Source organism: Ursus americanus, chromosome 12, assembly GCF_024610735.1.
Source record: "Ursus americanus isolate L20-20 chromosome 12, mUrsAme1.1.p, whole genome shotgun sequence".
Classification (NCBI taxonomy): domain Eukaryota; kingdom Metazoa; phylum Chordata; class Mammalia; order Carnivora; family Ursidae; genus Ursus; species Ursus americanus.
In genome coordinates this window covers 36908016-36924192 of record NC_142138.1, presented here as the reverse complement: position 1 = coordinate 36924192, position 16177 = coordinate 36908016, and the positions used below count along the sequence as shown (strand labels likewise).

At 35.5% G+C, this 16177-nt stretch overlaps 1 protein-coding gene across 2 annotated transcripts in view; it reads right to left on the bottom strand.

The window, feature by feature from the left end:
- Positions 1-639: 639 nt before the first annotated feature.
- Positions 640-16177, bottom strand: part of PRKACB (protein kinase cAMP-activated catalytic subunit beta) — a 117476-nt gene continuing 101938 nt past the window's right edge. For both annotated transcript variants that reach the window (XM_045801918.2, XM_045801917.2), the window contains exons 9-10: positions 8926-9090; positions 640-3913 (exon numbers count right to left, since the gene is read on the bottom strand). In XM_045801918.2, coding sequence (XP_045657874.1) covers positions 3788-3913; positions 8926-9090 — 291 coding nt within the window. In that variant the 3' untranslated portion in view covers positions 640-3787. The remainder of the gene's footprint in view (positions 3914-8925; positions 9091-16177) is intronic.

Sequence of the window (16177 nt, the reverse complement as noted above, 5' to 3'; positions counted from 1 at the left end):
GGTGCACGTGCCCCTTCTTTTCACTACATCTGTATCTTAGGGGTAAATACCTAGTAGTGCAATTGCTGGGTCATAGGGTAGCTCTATTCTAAACATCTTGAGGAACCACCATACTGTTTTCCAGAGTGGCTGTACCAGCTTGCATTCCCACCAACAGTGTAAGAGTGTTCCCCTTTCTCCACATCCTTGCCAACATTTGTTGTTTTCTGTCTTGTTAATTTTTGCCATTTGAACTGGTATAAGGTGGTATCTCGTTGTGGTTTTGATTTGTATTTCCCTGATGGCTAGTGATGTTGAGCATTTTTTCAAGTGTCTGTTAGCCATTTGTATGTATTTTTTGGAGAAGTGTCTGTTCATGTCTTCTGCTCATTTTTTGACTGGGTTATTAGTTTTTTGAGTGTTGAATTTGAGAAGTTCTTTATAGGTCTTGGATATCAGCCCTTGATCTGTAATGAATCTAGTAGTTTCTTGATATACACTCAGTTGGACCTGATTGGTGGACATCTCCCCTATTACTCTGTTCCCACTGGCACAGACCAACCCAAATACATAAAAACTGCAAACTATAAGCATCTGTAGTATCTGCAGAAAAGAAATCAGGAGATAAGGGCACCAAATAGAACACAAGACTCAATGCACTGTTTTATCCTTTGAAGATACTTTAATTTTGCTGTTATGATTAATTAAAAAACACAGTTGTTTTCAGCATTTCCTAGCTACAGTAGTGCATAGGAAATTCCATTCTAAACAAAGAATTAATTAATGAAATAACAATACACCTTAACATTTTACATTGATAGGTTACAGTTTACAAGGTGCTTTCACATACATTATTTCATTTGATTCTTACAACAAGCAGATAAAACAGTCAGTGGGAAAGAAAAATGATTTATTCTTCTTTTTTTTAGGCTTACAATGAGTATTTTCAGGCCAATGGGCAGTCAATACAAGAACATATCAAAAACAAGACAGCAATACCCACAAGCCACAATATCTTTTTTGGTAGGTTGACGGTTTGATATCAATTGGATATTTAGCATCAGTGAAGGAGGAAGGAATCAAAACAGACACGAGGTCCTCATGATATTCAAAAAATTTTAAGAACACTGTAAGAGATAAGAAGAAAGGCCCTAAAATATCGCCTTACCAAGACTTACTTCAAAGCACATTATCCCTTCAAACTGTCAAATAAAAAGAATCTTTTCTGACATGTGACAATTAGAAAAGACCTTAGAAACTGCCTAATGGCCTCAGAGCTGAGGCCAAGGTCATGCTGACTGTGACAGACCAGCCTGAGACCCAGAGGTCTTGACTTTGACTTGGAGGTCCTTCCTCTGCAATGCCATCTCCTTATAATTTACTGAGGAAAAATGTAATTTCTTCTGTTTCAAATAATGTAATCTGAAGTTAAATACTGATTCATTCCACTTATTTCTTATTCATCTTTTTCTTGGCTAAATTGTGGCTAAAACTGTGAGTTTTATATAACTTTAAGATATTCTAATTCAGTGTACTTGATTGGTTGGAAATAGACTCCCTTGACATATCTGAAAGCTTGCTCATGTCCTTTAAATGGAGAGTAAAACGGGACTGGTGAGATAGCCCTCAAAACCAATGTATGCCTAGGGGTCATCCACCCAGGCACAGTCTACAGCAAGTTGTGCAGGGCAATAGTAATTTTAGTTAAAATATTTTTTAAGAACTTACAGAAATCTTTTTAATTGCTGAAAACTAAAATGTAATAATCAAATTGTCATCCCCGTGATTTATTAAAATAATTTTACAATAATATACAATAAAGCTGCCATAGAATTTGTGGCATACACATAGAATACAATGATCGGCATGTTCTTGGGCCAAAAACTAATTAAAATATTTTATACAAATGATGTTTTAAATTTATTAACATGATATATTTTTGTCACATAAAACTTGATACAGCAAAGTATTTCATATTTTTCTTGCACATTTTAAATATAGGTGGACCAACTGAAAACAGTATCAGCTTTTAAATGACATAACCATGCAAAAACACCTGACAACTAAAAGATGTACAGATTGATGCAGAGAATATCTCAGACAGGCTTTTTTCAATGTCTTCAAAGGTTTTATAAGGGTGTGGTACAGAGGAAAAGAAGGAGAGTCAGTGACCTGCACCAATAGTGAAGCAAATAGAATGCTTATATACACTAAGATCGATTTGATTAAAAACAACTTATATGCATGTAAATTGATCATAAAAAATGAACACAGTTTATTTTCAACTCTTTTGGTGTGTTGTTTTAAGATAGGTCACTGACATACGGAGATAAAACTGGATGGCAAAATTTAAAAGCAAAGAAAAAAATATTTAAAAACCAGAGTTAAGCCATGGATTCTCAACAAACATTGAACTAAATGTGCAAAAGTGCTTAAAATTTCCACGTGACAGCAATGTTGTTGGCAAAGAAGTATAAAAAAAATTAAACTCAAATACTAAAATTGTATCTGCATGATCATACGTTCTGTTTGCTGAAAGAAAAGAGGCTTGAAATTCTGACACGACTAAAAATACCACACCTCAAAATGAAAATACAATTGTGGCAGTTTTAAAAACTCTGTCCGTTTTCCTCACTGACGAGGCTTCGGATGAAAGCCGAAGCTTCAACAGCGCCTCTACCTCAGGCCGACAAAGGGAGCACACTGGACTGACCCGGCAACAATTCCTTTTTGTTCTTAACCGTGACAAAACAAAGCAAAGCAAAGCAAAACAAACAAAAACCTCATATAAATAAAAGCATCTCTATACTGTTTACAGGTATTAAGCCATTTGACTCAGCAAAGTATTTGTCTGCATTAATGTTCTTTTTAGTTCATTTCTTTTCCTTTAAAAAGTTTACAGTGAGGACCCTTGAGAAACTTTAAAAAAATGTCACTTTCTTCATCAGTTATGTTCTGTTAAAATACTGGCTAAAACCCTTAAGGAGGAGAGAAGGTTTAGAAATCTCAGAGCTAGCTCTAATACCTACAGAAATGCTTGTACCAAGTGATGATCCATAGCATTAGTTTTTCCTGTGAATGAGACACATTTGTCACACTGCACAGCTGGCCACTTAATTACTCAAGGGGAAGATGACAGAAAAGGTAGTCAGGGGAAATAGAGCGTCTGATCTCTAAGAATCCAAACTGCTGGGTCTAGCTATTCTGTTAGTCTATCCAAGTGTCTTGCCAGAACAGTGAATTCTACGGAAGTTACAGTTTTGTTTTGTATAAATTGCCTTGTTGATAAGACATTCTATTCTATCTTCAAAAATTGTCAAAAGTTTTGGCAAAACTGAGTCTGAGCTACTCAAAGTAAAAATAGTTACTGAAGTATATCCTCAAGTCACTGACCAACAAAAATAATGGCAAGAACTACCAAAGGCGACACTTATCCTTCCTTTCAAATATCACAGAGCCAGAACACTGCCCATCTGAAACACCAACAAAATAAAATGGAGCACTGTTTGGAGAAAAACGGATGAAAATGCAAAAGGAAGAAATGGATGCAGGGGAGGAGAGAGACAAACCAAAGGGAAGCAGGGAAGTGTCTAGTTGTGTGTTATGGCACAGACAATGCTTTGCTTAGCGGTGCCTTGGTACACAGGTGGATGCAGAGCGCACACACGATGGCAATAAAGACCTCACTCAGTCGCTGGAATGACGAAACTAGGTAACTGCTTCAACAAGGACGGTCTCAGCTCCACCGTATCTCTCAACAGAGTGCGAAGACTGAGTGTGAGCTCTGATGTCATCTTGTTGCTCAGCTTCAAAATTCACAAAACTCTTTTGCACATTTTTCTGTTATAGAGACGCGGATATCTTCTTCTTCATAGTCATCGAAGTTGCTGGTATCTCCAGAGCCTCTGAACTTTGGTATGAATGGTGCTTCAACCTGTAATTGAGAAGGAAACATAAGTGTGATGTATGATTTATAATAGGAAAAATGTATTTGGTCTTCGTCCTAGTCCCCAGCACAGAGCTCTTTAAGCTCTTGGATTTCATAAATGTTATGTTAATGAGGTGACTTTTGGAATGGGTGCTAACTTAAGGATGGGTGCTGGTTAGACACCTGGAACTTTCAGTCTTACCCCCTGACCTCCAGGAGGCGACAGCCAATGATTTAAACAATCATGCCTGTGTAATGAAGCCACAAAACTTCAAAAAGATGGGGTCTGGAGAGCTTCCAGGTTGATGAACAAATGGGGATTTGGGAAGAGTGGTGTGCTTAAAGATAGCGGGAAGCTCCGAGGCCCTTCCACATACATGTCCTACGCATCTCTTCCATCCGGCTGTTCCTGAGTTACATTCTTTTATAATAAACTGGTAATAGTAAGTAAAGTTTCTGAGTTCTGTGAGCCACTCTAGCAAAGTAATTGAAACCCAGGAGGGGTTTGTGGAAACCTCTGATCTACAGCCTCTTAGAAGCACAGGTGACTAGACTTGCGATGAATATCCGAAGTGGTGGTGGGTGGGGGGCAGTCTTACAGGACTGAGCCCTCAACCTATGGGGTCTGATGCTATCTCCAGGTAGATAGTGTTAAGTCTTGAGTCAATTGCATGGTGGTGTGTGTGTGTGTATGTGTGTGCGGCGGAGAGGGAGGACACGTATTAGAATAATAAAGAGGAAAAACAAATGCCTGGGAGTTTCTAAACACTAAGGAAAATAAATTCCCACTATTACTATATGGTAGCATCATTAAATGCCTTTAAGTCCCCAAATGATAACAGCACTAGAAAAAGCAGCAAACAGTAGGTTTGCTATTAATCTGAACACTTTCATTCAAGGAATGGTACAATACTTAAAAGATTTCTAGGATAATTAACTATTGGCATCGAAGTACTGGCACTTCTAGATTTTCCTTTATCAGTTCCTTCCTTTATTTTATTTTATTTATTTATTTGAGAGAGCACACGTACAAGCGGGGGGAGGGGCAGAGGGAGAGGGAGATACTCTCAAGCAGATTCCATGCTGAGTGCAGAGCCCGATGTGGGGCTTAATCTCATGACCCTAAGATCACTACCTGAGCCGAAACCAAGAGTTGGATGCTCAACTGACTGAGCTAACCCAGGTGGATCATGATTCCCCACTTCTGACACAGAGCTCTTTCTAATATCTAAACCGTGGTCTCCAAAGTTTTTTGATTTATATGCCTTTTACTGAAACATTTTTTAGTATATATCACCAATATATGTGTAATTATAAATTATTTACTCACACAACTATGTTAGTATAAGATATACACAAACAAGACATTTAAAAAGAACAAGGTAAAAAGTATGTAGGCCTGGGAAGTCTCATGTCATCTTCTGGCTGGCCAGCTGGCTGCCCTGCGTGCACGCTCTGGGCACTGCTGTCGTGCACCATGCAGAGGAATCAGCTCTGCAGACCGCTGCCTCACATCTAGCCAGGCCGCAATTTAGGATCACACCTGTTGGGATCATCTCTACGTGTACAGTGATTGCAGTTTGAGTTGTTCAGGCCTCTTTCTTCCGTTTCGTGTCTCTGCTAGATGCCTTGGACTATTTCATTGCTCGTGAGCACTTGGTCAGAGAATAACAAACACTATGAAAACTATTCAAATTATCATTTTTGTATTGCTGTGCATAGTTATAATTGAGAGGACGTTAAAACAAATGGCTACATTGAAGTACTATATTATTTCTATTTGTAAATTATCCAGGGATCTCCAAGCCCATTTGATAGTCAAGATTTGCTGTTGATCAATCTGTCCAATACTACAACCTGTTTGCTATAGAGTGCTACTTCTTGGCAGATAAACTGTTCACTACTTAAGGTAAATCAAGCCCTCTGAAAAGCATACGAACTCTAACTGAGCAGTAGCGGTTCAGTTTTACCCCACTTTTAAGAATAATTGTAGGGGCGCCCGGGTGGCTCAGTTGGTTAAGCGTCTGCCTTTGGCTCAGGTCATGATCCTGGGGTCCTGGGTTCCAGCCCCATGTCGGGCTCCGTGCTCAGTGGAGCCTTCTTCTCCCTCCCCTACTCTCCCTGCTTGTGCTCTCTCTCTCTCTTGCTCACTCTCTTTCAAATAAATAAATGATTTAAAAAAAAAAGAATAATTATAAAAATACAATACATAATATGGGTACATGAGTAAATGCTAACAGCAGAAATTTTTCTTTTTAAATATAAATATGAAAAGGTTAAAAATATATCATATTTAAAATACTAATAAAATGGGCAAACCTCAAGCAAATCTAATAAATATATCTAAATGTAGCATTAATTAACACAAATATAACAATAAAGATAATGTAAACAGTTATAATTACAGGGGGATATGGATGATTGTATAAGAAAATATAAATTTCTAAAATTGACTGAAGAAGAGGCAAAACCTTAGAGACCAATATCCAAAGAAAAATTAGTTTGTTAAAATTTCCAAGTAATAAGTACAAGTTAATTCTTATTTCCTTAAGTTTCCCAAAACATAAAAAGACATGGAAAATTTCCAAACTCATTTAAGGAATTCATTCATTCATTTAACGAATTCATTCATTCATTTAACGAATCCACATAATCTCAACTCCAGAAAACAAAAACCACAGGTAAATAAAACTTATAATTATAGAAGCAAAAATCCTAAATAAAATTTTAGCAAATTGATTTTGCATATTTTAAATAATACTTTGGAGGTATTATAATAATAATACCTCATGATTAAATGGTGTTCAGGAATGTGAGGATATCTCATTGATGTGATTCATCATGCTAATGTCAAAGAAGATAAAGCACAATAAACTAGGAATCAGGATAATTTTTTTTGTATGTTTTTTGTTTTCTTTTTTGATATTTTCTTAACCTGATCAAGAATATTTATCCAAGACAAATAGCTGACTTCATATTTAAAGCTAAAACATGAAAGGCATTTCCATTCAAAACAGGAATAAGACAATACATTTCAATAGTCCTCTTTAAAAATATTATTTGACATTCTAGCATGTATAATAGAGCAAAATGGAAATAAAAGATATAGTGAAAAAGAAGAGGCAAATGATACCTCTGCCCACCATAATTATTTATCAATAAAATGCGAGGGAATCACTGAAAAACCTGTGGAAATCAACAACAGAATTTAGTGAGTGGCCAGTTACAACACAAACATAGCAATTATGTTTCCCCCATATTCTACTATAATGGGAAAGCAAACACATTTGCAATAGCAAGCAAAGTATAAATTTAAGGAATAACTTTATTTTTTTGAGGAATTTTTTATTATTATTTTAAATTAGGTTCCATAAAGGCCCACTCATAGTGAAGTAGAGATTTTGGATCTTTAAGAAAGAAGTTGGACCTACACGGGGCAGGGCTCTCTAATACTGAATGACAGAAAATATTTGAATAAATGTAGAAATATAACATGTTCATTATGAGGAATTTTCAAGATTTTGATTCTCTTCTAATTAATATACTGTTATCCTAATTAAGAGCCCCAAATACAATATAAATATTTAGAAAGGCCAATAAGACAGGGAGCTGTTGTTTAATGGGTACACGTTCTAGTTTTGCAGGGTGAAAGAGTTCTGGAGAGGGATGGTGATGATGGCAACACAACAGTGTGGATGTACTTAATACCACTGAACTATACACCTACAAATGGCCAAGACAGCAAGTTTTGTTTTGTGTATTTTCAAACAATAAAACTGTAAAAAATCTGAATTATGTATTCTTTTCCATGAATATTTATAAGAATTCCACATATTAAATATATATTTTGAAAATTAAAAAAAACCCATAAAGCTATGTAAAATGGGACAGTGTACAGTACAAGAATAGAAAAAAGGAACTCATAAAAATAAAGTTCAGAAACAGACTAAGGTATATGATAAATTAGCATTAGTAAAGGTGGAATTTCAAATAAGGATTATTCATTCAACAGATGCTGAGAGAATAATTGGCTAATTATGAAGCATCAACAAAAAGAAGTTAGATCAAAAAGCACTAAAAGAAAATATAGATTCAGTAAGTCACCCAAATAGAATCGCTCTTAGCTACACAACACATCCAGCTGAGGTAATGCTGTTAAGGCTGTTTCATGATTTAACGGGTAAGGAATTTCTGAACCTATCTTATGAGATGCAGAGACTACTGCACTCCCATTGTTTTGGTCTTTGATGCATTATTAAATTCTTCTAATGCTTTGTTTTTATAATTTTTTCTAAAAGATATAAATTCGGAAAAATGTGCTATTAATATTCAATTACAGCATTTACATTTTTTTCCTAAGGAAACTCACTTGTTCTGCACAGCATCATTAAATACGGCAAATCTCTGAGACATTAGAGGTTTTGGTTTTATGAAAAAAAAAAAAAGAAAAAATAATTCAAGATGTAAACACTTTATAAATACAAATTATCTTTGGGCATTTAAGAAGCAAAGGACAGATAAAGGTAATTCAGCACAGCAAAATCTTTTCTTAAAGGTCTCAATTTGTTAAAAAGGTGAAGTGATAAAGACTGAAAAATATCTGATGAATCCAGCTATTAAATGCTGTTAAATCTAGCTTGTGCCAGTTCTGGGTGGGAGACTATATTTGTTTATATGTTGTTTTTCTAATGTGGCTTCATATTAGTTTTGAAATGCCAACCCTTAGGACATTGTCTACTGTATAATTACGATGATATTGTGAAGAATAAGAGGCATGGGTAGGCAAATTTGACACTGAAAACATTTCAGATTGATGGTCAAAATAGAATATGCTTTCTCTTTTATCAAGGAGAAAACTCATTTTTAAGTTGTGGGCTGGAAAGTTCCCTTAAGTCCTGCATAGGATTCATTCAAAGGTAAAAAATAAAATAAAATCATGTGTTAAGTTGAAAATATCTCTACTACATATAATTTAAATACCAACTTTTAAAAGCTTTTAAATTAAAGAAATGGCTCACCTTCCTCTGGTAAATAGCAATCCAATCTGTGGTGGCAAACCACTTGTGAGTTTTTATATCACTCACACCATTCTTCAGGTTTCCAAACCGCTTCGTCAAATCCACCTGCAGCAGGTTCCTTAGAAGGTCCTTGAGATCCGAACTGAAGTGCGATGGGAATCGGACCTGTACCGACACACCATGTAGTCAAACATTCATTCCAATGGTTAGCATGGCCTCAACTTCAAACAGACCAGAGACCTCTGAAGAAAATACTCTAAAGGGTTAACAGATCCACTTCTGAGCTCCTTACATTCTTCCTGTGACTCTCTGCAAGTGTCACCATCACCTTCTAATTCCTGTTGTGTGTCATGACATCACCTCAGTTGATCTTCATTTACGTACGCTGTAATATCTGTGTATGTCTCTTTCCCCCAGACCGTGAGCTTCTGGGGAGGGGGTACTGTGCCACTTTTGTGCTGTTATTCCCAGAATTTATTACGTCATTTCAAATAATGTAGTTCATTCAGTTAACAATTCGTTATTGAGACCTCCTATGTACTACACGGCTCGCGCGCTGGATAGACAGCAGTGAGCTACGATAAACTTGGTGAACATGGTATTAATTCTACTCTAAAGATGGAGAAACTAGGGTCCGCAGATATTGTATAACTTACCCAATCATTAGACCACAAAGTGGCAGAGTTGAGACTAAACATCTAGTCATGATTCCTTGGCTCATGAATTTTGTTCTTTATTACACGGTCTTCAAATATATAGAACTCTTTAATTTATATTCTGACTTTCAAAAAGCTCAACATGATGTGCATTTGCATATTGTCAAAGTATAATTTAAATCATTAGCAGACAAAGCTAGACTCTGGCAAAGCCAAATTCTTAACTATAGTCTTCTGACTGTTACTTATGCTATTTTGTATATAAATGCTTCTCAAAGTGTGTTCCTAGGACCCACTTTCATCAGAATCAACTGGGAGAGTGCGGGTATAAAAATGCTGATTCCTGCGGCTTACTTCAAATGATGGGGGCATTGGGTCTGAAATTCTGAGGTTTTTATCTCCAAGTGATTCGTTGATATGTGCATGAAAGCTTGAGAAGCATTATTTGCAACTCTATTCACTACTTTGTGCAGAAGTTTCGTTTTTTCTGCCAGTGACATATGAAAAAAATTAATGTAAATAAACTAAAATCATCATACTAGAGGAAAACTAATATTTGTGTCGAACAATCAGAGACTAATTGAAGGCCAAATAGCTAATAACTGAACAGGATTTGGGGTCAACTCATATAAATTAACAACTGAAAGCCTCATTTTTGCAAAGCCTATATTATCACAGATATAAGAGGGTTTACGCTCTAAAAAAAAAAAAAGACATGAATTGCCACCATCTTTAGTTTTTACTTCTAAAAGTTAAGTGTTATTGATTTAATGGCTTATTAGAAGTTCAGCACTGTGCTAAACTTTAGGTGCTCTGGCTCATAAAAGCCAAAATTTAACGTTAAGGTAAACATGATTATGATCTCCATTTTACAGGTGATGCAGTTGAAACTTACACAGATTAAGTAATTTGCCTAAGATTATAGAGCTAATAAGTGGTAGAGCTGTAATTCCAAACAAGGTACTCTGACTTCATAGTATACACTCTTAATCATTCTACACTGTTTTCATAATTCAATAACCTGAAAACAGTTATTGTCAGGACACTTCTAACAAAAGACTGAAATTTTCATCTTAAAAATATTTGCTGCACACTTCCTCATTTATCCTAGTTGGAGTGGAAACTAGAGAATATGCGGTATTCAAAAGGCATACTGTCTAAAAATAACATGATTTATTTATACAGTGGTTATATTCCAACTTTGCTTAGGTTCCAAAGAAGTAACTTATTTGAAGTAGAGCTATCTTTGTTTGGAATAGAGTTGGCATGAACTGTTCAATGTAATGTGCCAGTTATTTTCCCTTTCATGATATTCAGAACAGTAGACAATAATGTACTACATATAATTTATCTTTTGAATTTAGGTAATGTGCAATAGGATGCCTAAAGAATATACACACCTAAATACAGTGGTTCTTTAGTTTGGAATGCAGATAGAGTATTGGTGTTGGATTAGTTAATGTGTGTGTATATCTTTGTAATCCTTAGAAGAGTGATTCTCAAATGGAGAGCTGTAGTTGGGGGGCTGTGATGGTAGACATTAGAGTCATTTGGAAACCTTATATGATAGACATATCCTCTTCACCTCCACATCACACCCTCTTCTTCCCCAGAGATTCTGTTAGGTAGCTCACACTCACATAGTAAGCATGTTAATGATAAGAATATGTCAGATCCTTTAAGTATACTGAAGGAGAAATAATGGGAATCATTATGAAAGTATTTTTTCTATGATTGTTCTGAAATGTAATCAGAAATGTAGTTTCTTTGTTGATTTGACTTTCCAAAGAGCCATGTTGATTCATCAAACTGAAATTAGCAAAAACCAGAAAATGACCTAAACACAATTATGTTTTAGATGCAAGACTTTTATTCATGGTATGTTAACTTGGAAACACCAAAGATTTCTATAATGGGAAGAATGACTAATTTTTCCTTCAAAATTATATTAAAGAGAGTATTATTTCTATTACCATTATTAATGATAACTTCTGTAGGAACTGAAAGCAGAATCCTAGAATATTGGAGCAAAGGGAGTTTTAGTTTAATTTAGTCCAAACCTTCATTTTAAGATAAGGAACCCAAGCTTCAGTGAGACTACCAAATCAGTCATTGTTGGGAAAATAACTTAATCCTCCTGACTGCTACATCTTTCTGCCAGTCCATTATTGGGCAAACAATGTGAAAGGAGCTGAAAAGGAACCAGATATGGAAAAGAAAAAGTCTAGATCCATTAAACCATTAGATCTGAGAGAGAAGATTATTGGAAACTGGCATTAACATGAAAGAGGTGTTTGCACAATATACACTTCCTAGGGTGTTTATTTGGTCTTTTTCCTAATATTTCCTGGCTAGGATTCTTTAACAACCTTTAGGGACTAAGTCACTTCTGGGTTTCCTAATGATATATTCTTGAGAATAAATTTATTTCTACAGTGAGGTATAGACATACAGAACAAATAGAATATTGTCTGAGAATGAGTGTCCACTTCATGAAAGCCTCATGAAGGCAGAGACCATAACTAATTGCTGTATCCAGCACTGGTCTGACATTTAATATGAACTCAATGAATATTAAATGAATGCAAGAATTCAAATTTGACAAATAATGATCGAACACCTATGAGCTAGGCACATAGTGCTTGCGATATAGTAGTAAAATAAGACAAAGAGTCCCACCTTCGCAGAGTTTACGTTCTAGTGAGGAAGAGACATTTCTCTGCTAAATTAGATAGTAATTTAGCTAAATGTTGCCACCCTATCATACCTTACAAACTCTTGCACTGTAAGGTCTTTGATTTTTTACTCTGAAGAAAATGGGGAATCATTGCAAGGTTCTGGAAGGACTAACGGGGTCTAATTTAACATTTTTAAAGAACCAGTCTAGTGACTCAGAAGACAGCAATATCAGTGGAGGTGGTAAGAAGTGGCTGAATTCTGTCTATATTCTAAAGATAGATAAAAATAGAGCCAAAATGGTTTTCCTGTGCATTAGATAGAGAGTGAAGACTCCAGGGTGTCTTGGCCTGAGTAACTGAAAGGATGGTGTTGCCATCACCTGAGATGGAAAGAGCAGTAGGAACAGATTTACTAGGGAAAACAAGAATCTGTTAGTTTTGGGCAGATTTAGTTTAAGATATTTGTTAGATACCTGAATGGAGATCTCAGGTAGGAAGTTGGCTACAAGAGTCTACAACCCAGGAGTCAGGTATGGACCCAAAAAGTGAATTTGGAAATTGTCAGTTGGCATTTAAAGTCATGAAACTGGATGAGACCACCAATGGAGAAAGTGCAGAGAAGAGAAGAGGACCAAGGCAAGGAGGATGACAAGGAAGTAATGCAGGAATAAAACTAAGATGGTGAGGCGTCATTGAAGCCAATGGTACAGATGATAAACGAACCACTGAATTAGATTCTGTTTCTGGCTTTGCCACAAACTACCTTTGGGCAATTCTGAATCTTGATTTACCTACATATAGGATAAAGGAGTCAAACTAAATAAAACTGAACATTGTTAACCAACTCAAAAATTCTACCAGCCTATCACTTCTGTAGAACGAAAAATACCTGGTTTTCAATCCCAGCTCCAGTCACATATGTGTTCTACGCTTTAGGGCAAACTCTTTCACCTTTCTGAGTCTCAGTTACCTCATCTATAAAATTATGGAAGTGTACTTCATCCCCCCCGGTATGAAAAGAAATTAGGTACTTTTTATGAAACTGACAAGGCACTAATTCAATACATTTTTAATTTTTTCAACCACTCAGAATAATATTTTAATGATCTGAAGCTGAATTTTGAATCAAAGAAGGAACTTGGAAGACAGCAATATCTATCACTAGATATCTAGACTACTTCAAGGACGTTCTGTGCTAGAAAAGTCATTTGGAGAATGCAAGAAGTTCCTTCTTGTCTTATGCTCTACCTGTTAATTTATAGAAAAGCACTTTCTTCTTTTCTTACCGTACTTTAATTTGGTAGAGTGAAGGAGAAAAAGGAAAACTACGACCCTATTTTAGAAAGACAGCATTGTACATATAGCTGATATTTTAAACAACTTCATCAAATTACATTATGTAATATGTTAAGCCAACTACAAAATTCACTCTGAATTATGATGAAAACTTGATAGAATATTGGTTCTGCTTTCAGCACCGATTATAAAGTCTTGTACATTTTGGTTTTAGGAAAGATTAATATTTTCTAAAAATTAAGAGGAAGTTACATTCATAAAGCAAATCAGATCATGTTGTTACCATATCCATACTGGGTGGTTTAAATTCACTAACCACGTTACCTTTTTCTTGTCTTGTCTTTTTTTTTTTTTTTTTTTTTTTAGTTTTAGAAATAAAATAAGACCAAAATCAAATTTGTCTACACTTAATTTAATCACAGAATTACAAAGCTGATCTCTGACTGAAGAAGGGAAAATTTTTACTGCTATTTTTCTGCAAGTGACAGGGAGATGGTTTAACTAGTAATGTTATTTTTTAGGCACTGGCATAAAATTTACTGACTTAAATGACTCAAAAAAGTTTACACACAGCCAACAAACAATAATCTGTCAACTTCCATACGCAAGCATGGTGGAATAAATTTTTAAAAATTACCTTTCTGCATCTGAAACTAACGATGTACCATATGTTGGCTAATTGAATTTAAACTAAAAAAAAAGAAAAAAAATTACCTTTCTGAATTAGGTACAGTTCTAAGAAATCTATATCCCAGTAACAAATTTATCAAAATTTATCTAGCAAAAATGAGCATATATATATTAGCAAATTTTTCAAAAGGCGTAACAACTTTCATACATTACGCTTTTTATGGATATAGTGCCAACCTCCACACTGCTTCATAGGACCTGAGGCAACTTTAATCAGCCTGGATCCTATATATAAAAATAACCAGTACATTTAAAAAATACTTATTAAATATTAGTACTACAAGTGTGGGCTCTCTGATCTGTTCTCTTACCTATGCAGAAAGAGTGGTAGTCACAAAAAATCCAGATGGTACAGAGGACCATTACCCACCCGAACCTCATTCCGTCCATTGCAAAACAAGTTGCCATCATTTGCCCAAAAGACCACTAGAGTAAAGGACTGTCTCAAAGTATTAAGAAGAATTTTAAATGACCACAGCAAAGTGTTAAGAAATGGCCTGGGTTTTAGGCATTGGTAAAGCTGCTTTTGAATTTTATCGAAATGACTACTGAGTTCTCTAAGTTTCTTTAACTACAGCCATAGACAAGTAGAAAATGGCATTTAAATTTCCCCAAAAGCATTAACAATGTCATCTTAGAAAAAGTGCAGTGGTATTTCTGCATATGTGTATATTATTTAGAAAACAGAATCTGTGCATAAAAGAGATAATGTAGCAGGTTTGGGACCGTTACCCTTAAGGAAGGCCTGCTTGCAACTTTAGCCATGGGCAGGTATCTAGAAGTGACAGGGTAATAGTTCCTCATGTTGCTATGAAACTTTCCCTAAATAATATGAGTGGTTCACTGTACCTAGATTGTTTGTACAAACAATATGGCTTATGCTGAATATCTATTTTGTTCTGTAAGTTTGGGATGTAGGTATGCACTAGATAGAAGATGTATATGTGATCCCAATAAAATCCTTGGGCTCTGAGTCTCTAATGAGCTTCCCTAGTAGACAACAATTTGTTGCTGGAAAAATTAAGTTCATCCCTTGCAACTCCACTGGGAGAAGACTTTTTTTTTTCTTTAAAAAATTTTTTTATTATGTTATGTTAGTCACCATACAGTACATCATTAGTTTTGATGTAGTGTTCCATGATTCATTGTTTGTGTATAACACCCAGTGCTCCATGCAATACGTGCCCTCCTTACTACCCATCACCAGCCTATCCCAATCCCCCACTCCCCTTCCCTCTGAAGCCCTCAGTTTGTTTCCCAGAGTTCATAGTCTCTCATGGTTCATTCCCCCTTCTCTTTACCCCCCTTCATTCTTCCCTTCCTTCTCCTACCAATCTCCCTGCTATTCCTTATATTCCACAAATGAGTGAAACCATATGATAATTGTCTTTCAAAGTCTGCTTGACTTATTTCACTTGGGATAATCTGGGAGAAGAATGTTGAAAGCCTTGCCTAGTTTCCTCAAGAGACTGCTCCATGAGCCTTTCCCTTTGCTGATTTTATTTTGTATCTTTTTGTTATAAGGTATCTTATAATGAAGGTACTTGTTACAATAGAAGGTATTCATTTCTTGAGTATTACTATATGCTGAAGTCTGTGAATCTTCCTAGTAAATCACCCAACCTGGGAATGGTTCTGGGGACCCATGACACAAAAAGGAATGGCCCAGTTAACTGCGAATCAATTACCCTTCATATGAATGTGAATTTCTCTTGAGGAAAAAATGAACTACCTCTTTGATCATTCTCTCTCTATATATATTTACAACTTTATATTTTGCATAGTGTCTCCTTGTACATTTTTGGTGCTCATTAAAAATGGAATAATATTTACTTTATATATAATGAAGCTTAGAATTTTTTTAAAAATTATATAAGTCAAGGACTGTAAAGTTATGGTTTCCACAACAGCTGTTACTTGACTGCCTTATTT